This window comes from Heliangelus exortis, chromosome 1 (assembly GCF_036169615.1).
Source record: "Heliangelus exortis chromosome 1, bHelExo1.hap1, whole genome shotgun sequence".
NCBI lineage: Eukaryota > Metazoa > Chordata > Aves > Apodiformes > Trochilidae > Heliangelus > Heliangelus exortis.
Window position 1 is genome coordinate 142,944,460 of NC_092422.1, and position 17,948 is coordinate 142,962,407.

At 45.3% G+C, this 17,948-nt stretch overlaps 1 protein-coding gene across 2 annotated transcripts; it reads right to left on the reverse strand.

Moving 5' to 3' along the window:
- Nucleotides 1-10: 10 nt before the first annotated feature.
- Nucleotides 11-17,666, reverse strand: PRDM4 (PR/SET domain 4). Of its 2 annotated transcripts, none has more exons than XM_071729165.1 (11): nucleotides 17,522-17,666; nucleotides 15,760-15,893; nucleotides 14,950-15,135; nucleotides 12,389-13,183; nucleotides 10,323-10,472; nucleotides 8,994-9,112; nucleotides 8,174-8,259; nucleotides 6,889-7,016; nucleotides 6,049-6,363; nucleotides 2,999-3,167; nucleotides 11-1,640 (listed from the first exon to the last, which is right to left on the reverse strand). In XM_071729165.1, the coding sequence occupies exons 1-11, from the start codon at nucleotides 17,530-17,532 to the stop codon at nucleotides 1,334-1,336; spliced, it is 2,400 nt and encodes a 799-aa protein (XP_071585266.1). In that variant the 5' UTR covers nucleotides 17,533-17,666; the 3' UTR covers nucleotides 11-1,333. The 2 variants fall into 2 exon arrangements, with proteins under 2 accessions (XP_071585266.1, XP_071585256.1); XM_071729155.1 differs by having other exon boundaries at nucleotides 464-1,640; nucleotides 8,994-9,133.
- Between the last annotated feature and the right edge of the window lie 282 nt (nucleotides 17,667-17,948).

The following is a 17,948-nucleotide window of genomic DNA, read 5'->3' on the forward strand; positions in this document are numbered from 1 at the left end:
TCCTTCAGCCTATCTTTCTGGAGCTTTTTATTCACATACTTAGATCTCAGAGGACAAACACTGTGCATTTTCAGGTTTGAAGATCCCAGGGAGCTCTCTAGGACATACAGTGGACTATGTACAGCAGACAGTACAAGGAGAGGTACAGCTGACCTTAGGCCACTTATGGCAAGAACTGGAGCCTCTTTTTCACAAGGGAACCTCCAACGACCTTCTCAGAGAACAGGGCTTAATTTACTGTTCCTTTTCAGCACCACCAAGGGGGCCACACAGCAAATCTACAAGGTTTAAAGACTGGTTCTTAGCTGCAACTGGTTGTGGAGATGCTCCAACACATACATTGTCCCAGGAAAGCTTGGGAGAAGCAAATGATGAAAGCAGTGTTATTTCTCTCAGCATCACTACCAGAAATAGGAATCTTTCTGTTTCATAATGTGTAAATATTGTAAAAAAGAACATTAGAAAAGAGCCACATTTTTAATTTTTTCAAAAGAAAACAAGCGAATGAAATACATCATCTTCATTCCATAAATAATGTTAGCAGCAAACCCTTCCCTCATTCTAGGTGGTAAAAAGTTTACAGCACAAGAATACTGTAAACACTGCCTGATCATCTGTAAGCCTCTTCCTTATTGAATCTATAGTCTTTACCTCTTCATCTGCTTACATGTACTAGTGAACTAGAGAGAGAAGAGGCAGTAAGTGTTCTCCAAAAGCCAGTGTTTGATTTATTCTGTAGTGGGTAAGTGCTTTGTCTGCAAATGCTGATTTCACTGGCTTTTTTGTTACATAAAACCAAAGCTTTTTTTTTTTTTTTTTTTTTTTTTTTTAACTCTCCAAAGAAGGAAACCTGAGCATTGGCAAGTCTTTGCTTTGTATCAAACCACATCCTTCAGTTAAAAAGCAAAATACATCAACTGCCACCACCATCTTTTGTTTGTTTTTCTTATTGTGACAGGTTTGGCAGTTCAGGATAGTTGGCTTACAGGTCCCTGCAGTCACTCTTCTGGTTTGTGGCTCTTTAGTCAAAGGGCTATGCAAGATGTGTCATGTATCAGCACTGGATGGATTAATCTGAGTGATTTGGAAAAGAAGTATGAACGCTGTGAAAAAAGTCTTCATGCCTTGCATTTCCTTCTTCACATGTACGTGCCTGACCCGTTCTCATTCAATGAGATTTGGCTACAGAGTTTACTAAGCAGTGGTAGTGTGAAGTCTGAAACAGAAGGAAAAACCTCATTTGACATGTGCTGCTACTTGGAGAAGTAAGGAAGCAGGGTTTTTTTCCTTCCTTAATTATAGCATCCAAGAAAATTTCCTTCTCTTTTTTTCTTCATTTGTGTCCAGAGAGGGCATCACCTGCTGAATAGACTCCATTGTTAATCCTACATCCTTCAGTCCTCATAGAGTCTATTAATTCCTCCTCTGACTCATCTTCCTCTTCCTCTGGGGCTAACAAGCTGGATGTGGGGCCTTTACATATTTTCAAGTGACGAGTGAGGTGATATTTGGTTAGATAAGCCTTGGAGCATTTTTCACAGACATAGTCCCTCTTTCCTTCATGTGAATTGAGATGCTTCTTCAGGTGATTTGTCCTCAGAAACAGCTTGTCACACTTGGGGCACTTGATCTGCCTTTCTCTGCAAGACATGAAGAAGTTACAGTTTGCTCCAGAAGCAAGGCAGCTGATATGGCATTAAGTAGTGGTGTGGTGGTGACAGGAAGTGTGAAAGGGTCAGTTTCACTCCTGTCTTACTCTCAGTATACTTGAAGGTGAAGCAGAACAGAAATAGCAGCACTAAAGTGTAAATTCTGCTGCTTTCTCTCATGTTCACAAAGCCCCTCTTCTCTGCCCCCACCCTCCAACACAGCTGGCAAAACCAGCAGGCTTTATGGATTAACTGCCAGTTTGCAACCATTTTTCTTTCCTACTGGTAAATTATTGAAGAATTCTACAGGGATTTTGTTTATTTTTTCAAGTAAGACCAAACTGTGGTTAAGCTCCACGTTTTGGCAAGGGCAGAGATGTTGCCATGGTGGAAAGGCCAGGCTCCTTCCTCCCACCCTGTATGAACGGGGGTGGGGAGTTATGGGACAAAAAGAAAACAAAGCCGCTGAGTGTTAATATCCCTGTCTGTAAAACCTAAGCAGAGGCTTCCCAGACTGCAAGTCACATTCTGTAGATGACTGTGCAAAACACCTCCCAGCAGTAGTGCTCCTGGCACTGGCTGCAAGAACAAGCAGCAAAGCAAGCCTGCCTCTTGCTCCTGCAAGCTGCACTATGCTGTCTCCTAGGTAGTGACAAAAGCAGCACTTGATGCAGAGCAGAAGAATCAGATGCTGAAAACAAAATAAAAAGAGGGACTGGCTCCGGACAAGTGACCTTTAAGGGAGTACCTTGGACTGGGAATAATTAAACAGGATGGAGAGACTGCTGCAGCAAAAGGAAAGATCTGGCCCAGCAGAATGCTGAGGGGTTGGGATGGGGTAGGATCAGCCCTGAGCTTTGGCATCTCCCTTGCAGGAGGAACCAGAGACCAAGTGCATAAGTGAGGCCTGGGACGAGGTAGGATCTGGGGCTGGCTGCAAAGAGGTGCAAACACAGGAGACTTCAGTGAGAAGCTGCTTGGTGAGAGTAGCACTGAAGAGTTCATGAGTTTTCGTGGTCATGTTGGGCTGTGGGAACAGTTCTCAGCAGAGAACAAACTATATCAGCTAAACTCTTTAGAGTGAGGAACACTGGGGAATGCCATTTCACAAGATAAGGTGCACACCTGGAACTCTCCATGTCATTAAAATACTGCAAAAACTAGAATAGCACAACTTCAGCCAGGAAGGAAGAATTTTCCCAGATAGACTTCAGTGTAATTTTAGAGGATGAACCTGCATTCCCCAGGCCAAACTATTTACAACCTGGAGATTCTCTCTGGGGCTGCTCAGCTTCATTATTTATGGCACTGGCCACCCAGACCCCAACACACCCTGTGAGATGACTTACTGTGTGTGAGTAAGTACGTGCTGCTTGAGGTCCTGCCTCCGCATGAACAGCTTTTCACAGTAATCGCACTTCAGGTTCTTCTCCCCCGTGTGGATGACCATGTGGGATTCCAGGTGAGCCTTCTGGGTGAATGATTTGTCACACAGGGTACAGCGATAATTCTTCTGGCCTAGGAGTGCACATGTACACCCACAAATTGACAGTCAGTGTCCCAAGAAGTGCAGTAAGCAAACAAGCCTGACCACTTCTAAAAAAATCAGATTTACTCTGAGGGCGGATTCTCTGTGAACAGGACCTGTTCCCTTCTGCAGTTCCTTCAGACTCAATGTAAAACCCTGCCCAGTTACAATCCAGATGTAGTTATGCAAAGAAACAGGCATATGACTTGATTTCATCATTCCCAGTTTTCCATCCCTTGCCCCATGTCCCCCAAGCTAAAAACTCCACACTAATGCTTGAAACCACTGAGCCCTTCATGTGATGCACAGTTCTGCACTTTGTCCTTCTAAACACTGATTCCACCCTTCCTGTAAGACACAATGTCTGCTTCTTGTCTACACCAACCAGCAGTCTTGTAAATTTTCCAGCAAAGAGACTGCCCAGGGAAGTGGTGAAGTCACCATCCCTGGAGGTGTTCCAAAAATGTGTAGACATGGCACTTCAGGCCATGGTTGAGTTGGCATAGCGGTGTTGGGCTGATGGCTGATCTTAGATCAGCCAACCTTATGATTCCGTGTTTTTCCAACCTTAATGATTCCGTGTTTCCATGATTAAGGCAAACATTTAACAAGATCAGGCTTATCCAAGATAATTCTTCAGTAAAAATAATTATAGCCTCCCTTTTAACAGCAACCACAGTGGCCATCTAGTTACTGCACATGAGTACATGCCCATCTCCACTAATTTACCACAGGAACTCTACCTGATGCCTTACCAGAGTCCAACCACACTTGATGCACTACATTGCCTTTATCTAGCAAAAACAAGGTCTTTTATCCAAAAAACACAGGCACAAAGCTCACTGGCTCTTTGGTAAATTGTTTTTTCCCCTTCCCACTTATCTGCAACTCTTCTATTATTAGTTCACAACTGCTGCAAACCACTGAATTTGCACTAAGTTTGAAAACCACTTGAATCTCCACCCCATTGAGTATTCTATGCTGGCAAGCGTAGCAAATGTGTCCTACATTTGTACTTGCTCATTTTACTGAAATTCTTCAATACTGAGCCTGCAGCTTCCTATGCATGACTCAAGTGCACTGAACTCCCAATTTTATTGCCCTTCCAGCACTGTGATTTTTATTCCTTGATTCCCAACAGCTATTTCAACCTTACTGAAAGAAGAAAAATAAAGATAAAAATATATTATCTGTTGCTGGAATGTACTTGACTTTCACCCTCTTCTCCTGTCTCCACTCTCTGTTAAATCTATGCCTCTTCTTATTCCCTCTCTTCTTACACAACTGCAAAATCTTTCACTATTTTCCTCTGTTTGCTCTCATTCACTGATATTCTGGCAATTCTTTCTTTATCTCTACAGATTCTGTGTCTTACAGGGATCAACTTTTTAGCAGGGTGTGTTGTGAGAGGACATTGTGTAATGGTTTTAAACTAAAAGAAGGTAAACTTAGACGGGAGACATAGGGAAGGCATTTTTTTTTACAATGAGGGCTGAGAAACCCTGGAACATGTTGCCCAGAGAGGTGGTAGAAGCCCCATCCCTGGAAACATTCAAGGTCAGGTTGGACATGGCCCTGAGCAGCCTGATCTAGTTGAAGACACCGTTCTTAGGGGTGTTGGGACTAGATGACCTTTAAAGATCACTTCCAACCCAAACCATTCTGTTTCTACAGTTCTATATCCAAATTACCATGAAAGTCAACAGCATGTTCAGACTTAAGTTTGCTAATCCTTATCTACGTAAGTCTAACACCACAGTCACCAATCTTGTCACCAGTCTTGTGCCATTTGCTCAAGATGAAAAATAAAGTAAGAAAGGGGGGCAAGATCTCAGGCCCATATTTAAGTGTCCAGCTGTCCACATTGCAAGCACTCAGATCTCACTGGCTATTTCTCATAAGCAGAAGGGAACCCGTGTTTTATTACAGCTCCCAGCACTGGATCTGCTGTGTGGCAACAAAGGGTCTCTGTCTCCCAGACAAAGGCTGACACTTCTTCCCAACCATAATAAACTTCAACTCATCAAATGCTTAGTCATGGCACAATCAGCCAGAATACAGGTTCTGTATACATATAGTTCTGTAATCATCCACATCACGGAACTCAGCACAGTCCTATCCTATGGCCATCAGCTCCCTCAGGCAATGCTCAGGATTTAGTCAGGCTCAATATGGAGTAGAGAACATTCCTATGGACAGTCAGGATGCCGCCATTCTTAGGAAGGCAGGTCAAGGGAGGTGATTCTTCCACTCAGCTCTGATCTTGTGATACCCCACCTGGACTCGTGCATCCAGTTCTGGGGTCTGCAGTACAAAACATGGACTTGTTAAGAGTGAGTCCAAAGGAGGGCCATGAAAATGAGCAGAGGGCTGAAGCACCTCTCTGAAGAATGGCTGAGAGAGTTGGGGTTGTTCAGCCTGGAAAAGAGAAGGCTCCAGGGAGACTGTTGTGGCCTTTTAATACTTAAAGGGGGCTTGTAAGGAAGACAGAGACTTTTTACCAAGGCCTGTAGTGACAGGACAAGGGGCAATGGTTTTACACTGAAAGAGAACAGATTTAGATTGGACATAAAGAATAAATTTTTTTACAACGAGGGTGGTGAGACACTGGAACACATTGACCAGAGAAGCTATGGAATCATTCAAGGTCAGGTTGGATGGGGCTTTGAGGGACCTGATCTAGAGAAAGATGTGCCTGCCCACAGCAGAGGGGTTGGACTAGGTGATTTTGAAAGGCCCTTTCCAACCTAAACCCTTCTATGATTCTGTTTCTAAGAGCTTAGATTTATGGACACAAGCTATGCCTCGCCAGCTGGCCAAGGGGTCAGAGAGGGCAGCACAGGCATCTCTTACAAAGTCCCCAACTCTTACCTGTGTGTATCTTGAGGTGTGTCCTTAAGTTGCTAGGGTCACTGAAAGCTTTGCTGCAGAAATCGCACTTGTGGGGCTTCATGCCCATGTGCCCCATGAAGTGGACGTGAAGCTTGGAAGGGGAGATGAAAGCCTGGGGGCACATGGAACATTTCCACTTCCTTTCCTTGCCGTGGCCTGGCCCGTGGCTGCTGCTGTGCCCCTGGCTGGGGAGGTGGTTGTGAATATGGCTGCTCAGATGGGCCTTGAAGTCGGCATAAGAAGGGCATTCCTTCCCACAGTGGCAGATGTGCACGTCCGGATGTTCGGGGACACCTTTGGGCACAAAAGTGTCACTTTTAATGAGGCACAGCAAGGCCTAAGAGTCTGAGCCATGTTAACACTTTGTCTGTGCCAGCAAAGCCAGCTGTAGAGATTTTCACCCCAGCTCCTTTCAGCTCCAGTGCTTTTCAACTCTATCAGGTTGGTCATTTCAAATGTTTTGGTGAGGGATCAGACTTTGGAATGGTTTTGAGCCCAGATCCACCAAATGTAAACCATCAAAGGTGAAGGATCTTCAGTTAGCCCAATTCCCTTAGCACCAGATGAATGAGCAACAGAAAAGCAACCCTTTTTCTTTGAAACTGCCATCTTTTACTCCTGATCAGTGGAGTTAGATAGTGAAATGTTTGGTTAAAACAATGGTACTTCTGCAGTCATGAAATACAACTGTGATGTGCACTACTAGGACCACAGAAGGAACATAATGCACTCCCGAGTCACTGTGCCCAGAGATGGCACTAAAAGAGAATTCAAACTAAGCATTCCCTGCAAAGCCAGGGAAGATGAGCATTTACTTACCAAGCTGTCGTGCATAATCCCGACTGTAATAAAAGAGAAGCTCGTGTTCAGGTGGGATGTCCTGAGAGGTGCAAAAGTAAATTTTTCCATCGTGAGGATAAGCTACCAGGTTCTGCTCTTCTCGGGTCCTATAGCAATAATGACTTATGAAAAAAAAGCCCTCCAGAAATAATGTGGTTTTTTGAGAGAGAAAAAAACCCAGCAAATTCCTGTCAACCGGTAATGAGAGAACCCTGATGCTTGTCAGCACATCATAAAAAAATTCCATGTTTGTCACTTCTGTCTCTTACTAAAGGAAAGGAGAACTGGACCTTGAGAACAAAGCTGCTGCACCAAATGATACATTTTTCACACCACTGTGATATCTAGCTGAGAAAATTATTAATAGATATTGGAGTGGGCTGAGAGAAGAGAGCTTATGATCCCCTAAGGAACCACAAATATATACATATTTCTCATATTTACCGCCTTAAGAAACAGAGAACACATGAGGGAGAAATAAATAGCAGTAAAATCTTAAAGCAAAATTATCTTAACAAATAACTCTTGAAAAGCATTTCCAAGATGTGATAATTCATCCTCAGAAGGCATAGCTTCCATATATTTGTTCCCAGTATCTGACATGAAAAAAACCTCTGCCCTGATGCAGTAAGAGCTCAAGCATTAACTTCTTGACTCCTGCATATTGGGAGCAATGAAACGAATTGCAGGGGAAACCTACTTTGTGTCACAGAGCAAAAAAGAGGTTCAGCCTTCTCAGTGGACCAGGTATGAAGAAAATACTGAAGCTAGTCTGGACAGTTTTCATGACAGGCTCCAGAAAGACTGAAAAGGACAGCTCTTGAGAGCTTTAAGAGCTTGGAACTAGGCCAAAAGAAACGCAAGAGACACTTTGATAACGAAGTATTAAAATGAAAAAGACAGTCAACATCATCTTCACAGATGTATCCGAAAGGAATGGGACACAGAGAAGGCAGTAACAAGCTAATACACAGCAGGCTCATATAAGAAGAACCTCACTGAAAGCTTTACAAGATGGGAAATGAAGTATGCAGGCAGGTTTGGGGCTGCTTTACTACTGCATGCATACTGGTTCCCCTGTAACATTCTCTACTGCGTGCTGTTTCATTCTCCCCACCATTCAACCAAGAAGTCAAGACAACAACCTCTGAAGGTCCCTTGGTCCCCTATCTGGGCAGTCAGCACAGCAGTGCTCCAGCACAGCCCCCTGTGAGCCTGCAGATCAGACTCTTAAGCTGCTTAGCACAGTACATGAGGTTCTCACCTGGCTTTGCGTACAAACATCATCCAGTTGCACTCATTTTCATCAGTTGTAATGATGCAGAACTCCAGGACACCACTGTGATAGATCTACCAGGAAAAACAAATGCAATCATAGGAAAAAGCACAGCAATAAATGCAGCAAAAGCAAGCTTCTTTCTTTAAGTGGATCTGTTTACCTGGAACAAGCCAGGAGGTCTCCAGTGCCAAGACCACATCCTTACTCCCTGCTTTGTCCTTCACGCAGAAGTCTTGACCTCTCTGCAACCCAGGAGGCTTGGAAAGCCCTTTATAAGCATCTTTGCCACAAAACATCTTTAGCTCCCAGCAAAAAATGCACTTGGCTGCTTTTCTTACAAGTTTTGTGAATAATAATATCTGGGCAAACAACAGTACATGTTCTATTTATATAGGTCAATTTTACCTTCTCAGCACAAAATGGTGTGAAAAAGAAGGCTTTAAAGCAGCATTCCTACAACAAACTATCACCTGGGGAACTTTCAATAAGCAATGGTACAAAACAAACAAGTGCTGCCTAGTAATTCACATACAATCTCTGCTGCAGCTCCACACAACTCCACTGGAAACCACATACAGCCTTTAAAAGAAAAGGCATTAAAGAAGTTTGTTGTACTTCAGGATTGATTACCAGCATATTACATGGTATACAGCTCTCCTGTGCTGCTCTGAAGTATTAAACAATCAACTGCATTAATTTTGATTTTTGGCAAGGATGATAATGCTAAAGCTGCTGTGTCATGCGGTGGCTTTCACCAGATCAGGGCATGGCTGCAGACCCTGTGCAAGTCATAATACCCACTGACCTTCCAGATGTGACTAGCTGCTTTGTCTGTCCAGTCAGCCACCTCCAGAGAATGGCTCTGCAGCCCAATCAAAGGTCCAAAACAAGTCCTTACAGGAATGGTTTCTCGTGTCCACACACCTATCAGCAGAAAACCAAAATCTGCAGAAATCAATAATGTAAACAACTCATTATGCATAACAAAGAGGTGGGAGGTTTGTGAGATAACGCTTCAGGGGTAGTATCTAGACATAAGATCATCAAAGCTTCTACTTCACATGTAAAACACACCTAAGGCAGAGACAAGAACCACCACCACCACATGACACTATTGGGAGCCGCTTTGTTGTAATTACAAATATTTATTTTGTTTGCCAAAAGCAAGTAATTTACTTTCCAGTAAGCTATAAAACTAAGATCCTAGCCACTTGAACCAATTCAAGTTTTCATGGCACTTTCTGCAGAAGCAGAAAATACTAGTTTCAGGAACTACATTTCGCCTACCTAATCCCCAGGAATTTCCAGAATTGTTGCTGGGCATTGTTAAGCAGCTTCTGCATTTCTCCCCAGAGGCAGCTGCATTTCTGTCATGGGCAGAGGGATTCCTGCGTGTATATTATTTATTATTAAACATTTATATATATAGGTTTACATGAATACACTGAATAGCTTTTAGGAATAAACTGGAAACTAGTGCAGCTGGAAAAGAACAGATGTAATCTACTCTCAACAAGCAGCATCACTAAGCAAGCCAATAATCACATTCTTCTCTAGCCTTCAGATCCTTAGGGTATTGCACTGCACTCTTCGATTTCCAGGTGACAGTGGCATGAAATACCACATCCAGTGGTCCACATCCAGTGACAAGGTTGCATGCCAAATGTAAATAGGGGCAGGGGGGAAGAAGCACTTGTGATCAGTACTCCAAGGAGAGCATCCAGAAGACCCATAGGTAACAAACCAAGCTAATGAACAAGCAGATGGAAATCTCCATTATTTCTAATTGTTACCTTTCCCCAAACTCCAAATTCCTGTAATGTTTTCTTATCGAAGCAGTGCCTGGGCTGTTTAGCACATGATAAAAATAAACACCATACCTTGCTTGTGCTTGACCCTATGAAGTATTTCAGTAACACTCTGTGGCAGCACCCCTAGAGTCCAGCTGAAGTCTAAGCAATAACCAGAGGACAAGAAGCTCTTGCATAATGGAAGTCAGGGTGATTACGGAAGAGGACACCACCTCTCTATTGCAGTGTTTCTTTCCCACATTGAAATCCCCATGGTTTTGGATTTCAGGCAGTGAGTGTATTTTCAACTGCTGCACAGAAATACATAGTAATCTGACTCTTACCTGCTTCAGCTCCCATGATAGACTGCCGGAGGACAAGCTGCTTAGGGAGAGAAATCCTGGCTCGGCTCTCGATGGGGGTGTCGGGGATAAAGGTGACGGGGCCATGATCCGGGCAGTCCGATGGATACGCCTTGTCACACAGTGTGCACCCTGCAGAGAGGGGAAGGCACAACAGGGATTCAAAAATATGCAACAGCCCCCACAGTGCAGTCAGCCCCCTGCCAGTATGATTCAGCTCAGCTCCTGCCAAAGGCTGCTTCTATCTGGTTTAGCTACCTTTTCTTTGGGAAAATATGAACCATGTTATTACAGTCAGATGGGCACCGGTGTACATTTCATTGTTCCTATCCAATTCAGACCAAACACCAGGATTTCCACCTGCCTTCCTGATGGGAAATTAACCTCCTAGACTCCAGTCTGTCCCTACAGGGGCAATCTAGCAATGGGACAGAGTTCACTCTTCATCAAAACTAATGCAAAATGGATGGTAGTCACCCCAGAGCTGCCAGTAATACTGGTGACGAGCCATTTTCTCTCTGATCATAAATGAAATGAGAAATGACCTTTATTGGCAGAAAAATCCAAGCCATACAACCCAGAGGTTCGAAAACAACTCCTACTCGTTGCTGTCACCTCTCTGAACACAAATTCATGTTTTATTCATGAGAAGTTAAAAAACAACAATAAAAAGTTAAAATTTAAACATTTCCAAGTCAAAGATCTGTTTTGCATATCAAACGAAAGCATTAGCCATGCAAAAGCCATTATAACATCCTACCAATGAGGAGCATCCTCTGGGAAACAGCTTAGGACAATTTTAAGTATAGTGACAGTAAACTGGCACATCAAATTTCATTTATGTGAGTAAGAGTGGTCATTCCACCACAAGCACGTTGGCTCTTGTAGTATTTTGACCATTAAATGATTTGTTCAACATGCAACAAGGGTTTATTAAATAGGTGCATCAACTCTTCCCCTACGTGTTGTAAACTCATCACAGTTCTACACCCACCTGATTTTAAGTTATATTTTATCCCACAGTATAAAAGTTGAATTTAAATGTCTCACAAGACACTTTGCACTAAACTGGACGTCTCCCACTGCTAACCAAGGTACTAATTCTTTCCATTTCTTAACGAAGTTCCACAGGCTCCAGCTATTGTAGAGCCAGACTGGGTGCTGAAGCAGCTCACACAATTAATAAAATCAAACACAAAAGCTGCCCTCAGGCTTCAGTGGCAGGAAGCCAAACATGCTGTGCATGGAAGTTCAAATCTCTCCAACACAGGTCTCGAACACCACCCCTTTAACAATGACAGAATTGAGAAGAGTGGGATGTCCAGTGCTCCTCTCTTCACAGGAGACGAACTAACCTCTTGGCTGAAGTCCTTTGATAACAATAAATACTAAAAACTGCCCTCTCTCTCTGCTCTTTTTTCCAGCAGGTCCTGTTGAGGAACAACATTTTCAGGATGATTGTTCATGGTTCAATAAAAATTTTGCAAAATCACATAGCATCATACTCAACAACTATACTAGCTTGGTAAAATGTATGGTGGTGTTTGTTGAAGTTTTTTTAAGGGAGCAAGGATACTCATTTGTGATGTGACTGAAAAACAACGCTCATTGCAAATGATAGTATCATAATATTCATAAAAGGCAAAGAACGTGCCCAGCAATAGGACAAGGAATAATGGGTTTAAGCTAGAACATAGCAAGTTCCACCTCAATATGAGGAGAAACTTCTTTACTGCAAGGGTGATGGAGCACTGGAACACGCTGCCCAGAGACGTTGTGGAGTCTCCTTCTCTGGAGACTTTCAAAACCCACCTGGATGTATTCCTGTGTAGCCTGCCCTAGGTGACCCTGCTTTGGCAGCAGGGTTGGACTGGATGATCTCTAGAGGTCCCTTCCAACCCCTAACATTCTATGAGTCTACGATTTTATGAATGCAGCTTCCAAATTCAAAGCAACATGGGAGATGGAGAGAATGACACCAGAACAGCCAACCAAACAACAGCTACATAACCAACCCTCCCCCAAGAAAGCAGGGAATGCCCACTCACATATGGTAAACAAGGTTGCCATGTTCTCCTTGTTCGAATTGGAGTCTTCCATTTGCAGAGAGGATGGCACAAAGGCAAGATTGTCTGCAGACACATCCACATGACTCGGCCCCATGGCTACTTCCTGATTCATGGAAGACACCGCCACCGGCTCGAGGCTGAGGCCCACTTCGTGCAAGGCTACGGAGTCCAGGGAAGCAAGGTTGTGTGAGGTAGAGAGAGCCACGCTCACGGAGTTGGTGCTCATGGCCACAGTATGAATGGAGTCATTTAGTGTGCTGTCGGAGATCCCCGTCACCCGCCCGGCCATGTGGTCGGGCTCCATGACAACAGGGAGTTCCAAAGTGCTACCGTGAATGGGAATGACGCCGCCATGTCCCACGGCGTCTGATGTCAGGTTACCCCCCACCGTGTCCACGGATAAAGGTTCGTGGCTCCGGGAGCCGTTCGGGAGCTGGGAGTGATCCCCGGCTACATCATCCATTGTAAGCTCTTCCGCCATACCGTCTGTGGAGATGGGGCTAGTAACCCTCGAAACACTCTCCATAGTGATTGTAGAATCCAGTGCAACCTCGTGGCTGTCACTAGGATGCAGATTTTGAGGGCCATGGGTGTTCACTGTGCGGGAGTCCATGGAGACAATCCCTGCTTCCAGCCCTACAGTTCCACTGGGCTGGTAGGGATCTAGGGCCGAGGGGTTGCTGGAGACCGACAACGCTGGATTGCTATCGACATTTATAGCGTTGGGATGGATGTACTGAGGTGGAGGTCTGTCAGCCAAGTAAGATAAGATACCTAATAAAATGAGAAGGAGAAAGAGAAGAGAATGAGATGACATCAGTTTTCAAACACTGAACAGAAATTCCCTGCCATCGCAGCACAGAACACTAAGATCTAGATCCCTGGAGACATGTTCAATTATGTCCAATTAAAACCCCCTAATTCTTAAACACAGCTCACAAACATGCCAACTCAACAGTCAGGTCAAAGTATCATTTGACAACAAACACAGAACAAGTCTCTAGTTATTTGTAAAACTCTGACCAACCAACGTTCTGGCAGCATCTAACAACCTAAGACACTCAGGTAAGAGACCGAATCTGAAAGAGACTCTTCATGTTTTAGGTGTAATTTTTCATTTTCAAGAAACACATCAAGAAGCATGGAAGACTTTGAGTGAAATCTAACATTTGATAACCCCCCCACTCATCTTTTCTAGGAGAAGTAGAAATGATTCTCCAGCCTACACCCTTTTTCTCTGGTATTTTAGTTTTAACAATGGCTATTTCCTTCCTCTAAGACTAAGTGAAACAACTGTCCATCTTGGAGACCATCAACTGCAGTTCTGAAGGACACTGGTAAAGTCTTTCAAAGGTATCTTGAATCATCTACTCTCTTTCCTTAGATGAAAAGCATGCTATCTCTCCTAAAATGATAACCCAGTTAAATTTAAATCACAAATCTTAACATCTTTTCTGGCAATTCTGGAAAGATCCTCAATATCAGACAACCCTGGAATTAAAGATACAATGAAACATTAATCCATATTTACTATCAACTTCACCTGTTGTACAAAACTAAAAAAAGATCCTTGGAGGAAATATATCAGCACATTCAAGTAAACAGTACTTCCAGCAGAGACAGAAAGATCTTGTAGATTCTGTGAGATGTGAGTCAGCACATTTCTTTTTGGCCTTGAACCCTGTAAGCCATTTGTTCTGAAAAAGTTTGCTACCCAAACATATCCATTATTGCAAGTGTGCAGCGTGGATACTCCATCTACAGCATAACCCCTCTGAAAATGGCTTAGCCAAGAAATGGACAGTTTAATTTAATCAGCTGCATCAAATATTGCTGCATGCTATGCTGCCCTGTGGCTTGAACAAGGTAGACATTTGAAGGCAGTAACATGACTGATGGAAGAGTCCTGTGAAACATCAGTCTACACATCAAACAGACAAGAAAGAAAAAATACATTTATGTATAAAGTATTGCAGCTCAGAAGAATCTCAAATACTTTTGTCCTCAAATGCACTGTCCCCTCCTCTAGTCTTTGCCCACAGAATGGACAGGAATGTAAATGCAGTAGGAAAGGTTACTCCTAAGCAGCTGGCACTAGTCACCAGGTAGCTGACAATACCTAGGCTGCTGTATTTCTTTTCCTAACCTAGGCTGACCCAACCAACATTCACTGGATGACATGGAACACACATACACTCAGTACTGGTTCAGACTACAGGATTAAAAAAAACCAGAACCAACCAGCTGTTTCCAAATAAAAGAAATCTGAGATAGAAACCAGGCATGCTTTGCTTCCTGTTCATCTTAAAAACAAAGCACCAGGAGGCTTGGCTTAAGTACAAAATACCTTGCAATTCTCTTCACATGCATATACAGAAATAGAGACCTGAAGGTAAAGGTGTGTAAATGACACAAGACTCCAAACCCCAGGAATTTATAGCTCTACAAAACAGTCAGTCTTGCCTGCTTCAGAAAAGAAACAGGTGGCTCTTAAAAGAATTTCTCTCTCTGTTCCCATCTATCAGCACCAGACCACTTACCAGGTAGAATGTGTCTGAAATAGCTGCTCTCCAGGTGGGGGTATGGTGGTGGAGGTAGGGTGTAGTTTCTCTCTGGTATACCACACATCACTCCTCGATCCCCAATACCCATTGGGAGCATCAGAGACAGAGCAGAGGGCAAGGAACTCAAGGAGGGGCCCAAGTTTGGAATTGCAACAGGTAAGCCTGAAAGAGAAAATGCCCATTTAAAGTCAATGGAACTACTTGAGCTTATGAACACACAAGTTAACAAAGTAGTTACTAATTCCTCAGGAGCTCCCTATGGAAGAAGGGTATGACACTGTCAAAGTAATGTGGCAAGCTTCAAAGGAAGAATCACAGCTATCACAGCACTGACAGGCACGCCCTGATTGGGTTAGATCCTTTCTGGATACAATATGTAGGGCCTACTTCTACTTTACAATTGTAATGGACTTTTGTCTGGATGGGCCCTTGAAAAAAAGAGCTAGGCTTTTTACAAGTGAAAAAAAAATCATTATTTTCACCTGAGTGAGAGACATAGATGAAGACAGATTTGCAGCTACTGTTCGTATTCCAAAGGATTCTACCACCCACAGTGAAACCCTCCCATTAGCACAAAATGAGGCTCCCATTAAGCCTTATAAACACACATCCCTTTTGTTTTGCCCACACAAGCAACAGTTTATGGTTTACCCTCCCCAATTCTATATCACCTCATTACCTGCAGAAGACATCAGCTGCTACCAGAGCAAGCACTGCTACACAGTTACAAACATTCTTGTGACAGTAAAACACAGCATGAGCCTTTTTGGGAGCTTTCCCTGTTACCTGGTGCTGGTATGGCATTATGAGTGGGTGAGGCTGCCAATCCCAAGTGACTCCCAGAGATGGGCAAGGCATTGCTCACAGAGGATGAAGTCAGCTGGTCCATCCCCACAGGACTCAAGTTCATTTCATTCATTCTGGAGAGCAGGGAATAGACAGGGGGAGGGGAAAAAGAAAGAAAAACAGAAGCAAGGGCATTCCTGATTACTGACTGTACCGTGGAGAGGAAGGGCTGAGCAAAACAAAGTCAAAATCAGATACTGATATATAAAAGCTCAGCATAAAGCACTGTGACACTGTGATCCTATAATGATCAATACATATTGATTGTATTAGATAGCAATAACCAATATTTAAAAGCCTGCACAAAAAGACAAGTCAGACCACAGCCTTTTCCTCATTATCCAGAGAACAAAGTCTCATTCCTTGTAGTCAAACACACTGTGATTTAAGTATTGTGAACACAGATCAATTTGAAAGCTGAATGTCACAACTACTCAAACAACAGCATCTGATTTTTATTTTGTGACTTCTGGACACCACATTCATGTTCAAAAATCAGAGTCAGGGGAGGAGCAAACATTACATACAACTGCTAATGGACACCAAACCTGTAATTCAACATCCATTCAAACCAGGCAAACAGTGACAAGAGTCACCCCTGCAGAATAGCCATTTTAGAGAGTTTTAACAAGCTGCCTCTGTCTGGTTCTGCAGACATGGCACATGTTCCCATCGTTATCAAAAACTGGCATTGTGGATTACATGTTATTTCAGAGCAATCAGCCAGTGGCTCTGAAGTGCCTCCACCTTTCAAGCTACGCAGAAGTAGGTGCAACTACCACAAATGGCTGTAGAGTTGCAAAAAACCACAGGGCTGCCCAGCAACCCAAATCCTCGAGCCTTGGGACAAAACAAGCCAACTTTGGGCACATTCATCCTCGGGGGTCTCAAGCTGCATACCTACCCTAACCTGCTTCGTGGGGATGGGGACACCACAGAGAGGGTCACTTTCCCACTTGTGGGAAACAACTCTGCAAGCTCTTGCCTGGCCTTAACTCTGCCCATCCTGGCACTCGGGCACACAGGAGGGCTCTCAATTGCCAAATCTCAGGGCCACGAAGCCCGGTTGCCCCCACAGCTGTCACAACCCTGGCAATAGGACCGAACGGCTGCCACGCTGACCCCAGCCTCTGGGATGCTCCCTGCAAGCAGCAGGCCCAAGCTCTGCAGTTCTGATGGAGACAGCTGGGGTTTGGATTGCCACTCCGATACCGAAAGATATCGCTATCCCCGAAAAAAAAAAAAAACAAAAAAAAGCCCAAATACGCTAAACTCGCCCCCAAGTTAACCCGAAGGCCTGAGCGGCACAAATGGAACCGCTGACTTCCATCCATCTCGCTTCTGCCCAGGGTTTTGCATCAACCACACTCCCACCCTTGTCAACAGCCCCGCCCGTCCCCAGGGACGCTTTGCGGGGGCGATGCGAGGGCTGCGGGCACCCGGCGAGGGCCATTCCGCCCCCCGACCCAAACGGCTGCCGAGAAAGGCGATGCCCGGGGAGGGGGTTCCCCACCCTCGCCCCGGCTCGGCGGAGCGGCGAAGCATCGGGGCCAAACCTCGGGGGGGCTGCGGGAGGCGATGAAGGCTTTTAGGGACCCCGCTCCCCTCCTCGCCCCTTCCTCTGAGGTGCGGGCCGCCGCCCCAAGGCCTGACGTGTCCGGCTCCCACCCCGCCCGCCGCCCCCGGCCCCGAGGGCGCTCACCTGGGGTGCATGGGGCCCGGCGCCGGGGCGGGGGCTCTCCCGGCGGCGGAGCGGCCACGGCCGCAGCCGCATCAGGGCCCTTCAGCCCCGGCCCGCCGCCGCCGCCGCTGCCGCCCCTCCGGCAGGCTCCTGCCCCCGGCCCCAGCCACGACCCCGGCCCGGCCGCAAGCACCGCCACCGCCTCATGGGCGGGGCCCCGAGCGGCGCGGGTCCGGCGGCGGGCGGGGGCCCGGAGAGGAGGAGGAGGCGCAGGCGGGAGAGGGAGGTGGTGATGGCGGCGGGAGGGGGACGGCGGCCGCTTCCGCCGCCGCCCGCCACATCCAGGAAGCGGCGCCACCGCCCCGGGGCTCGGCAGCTTCTCGGCGGGGTCCGTGACAGGGCCCAGCTCCGGGGGCCGGGCCGGGTCTGGCCGCCTCTGCCGTGCTGG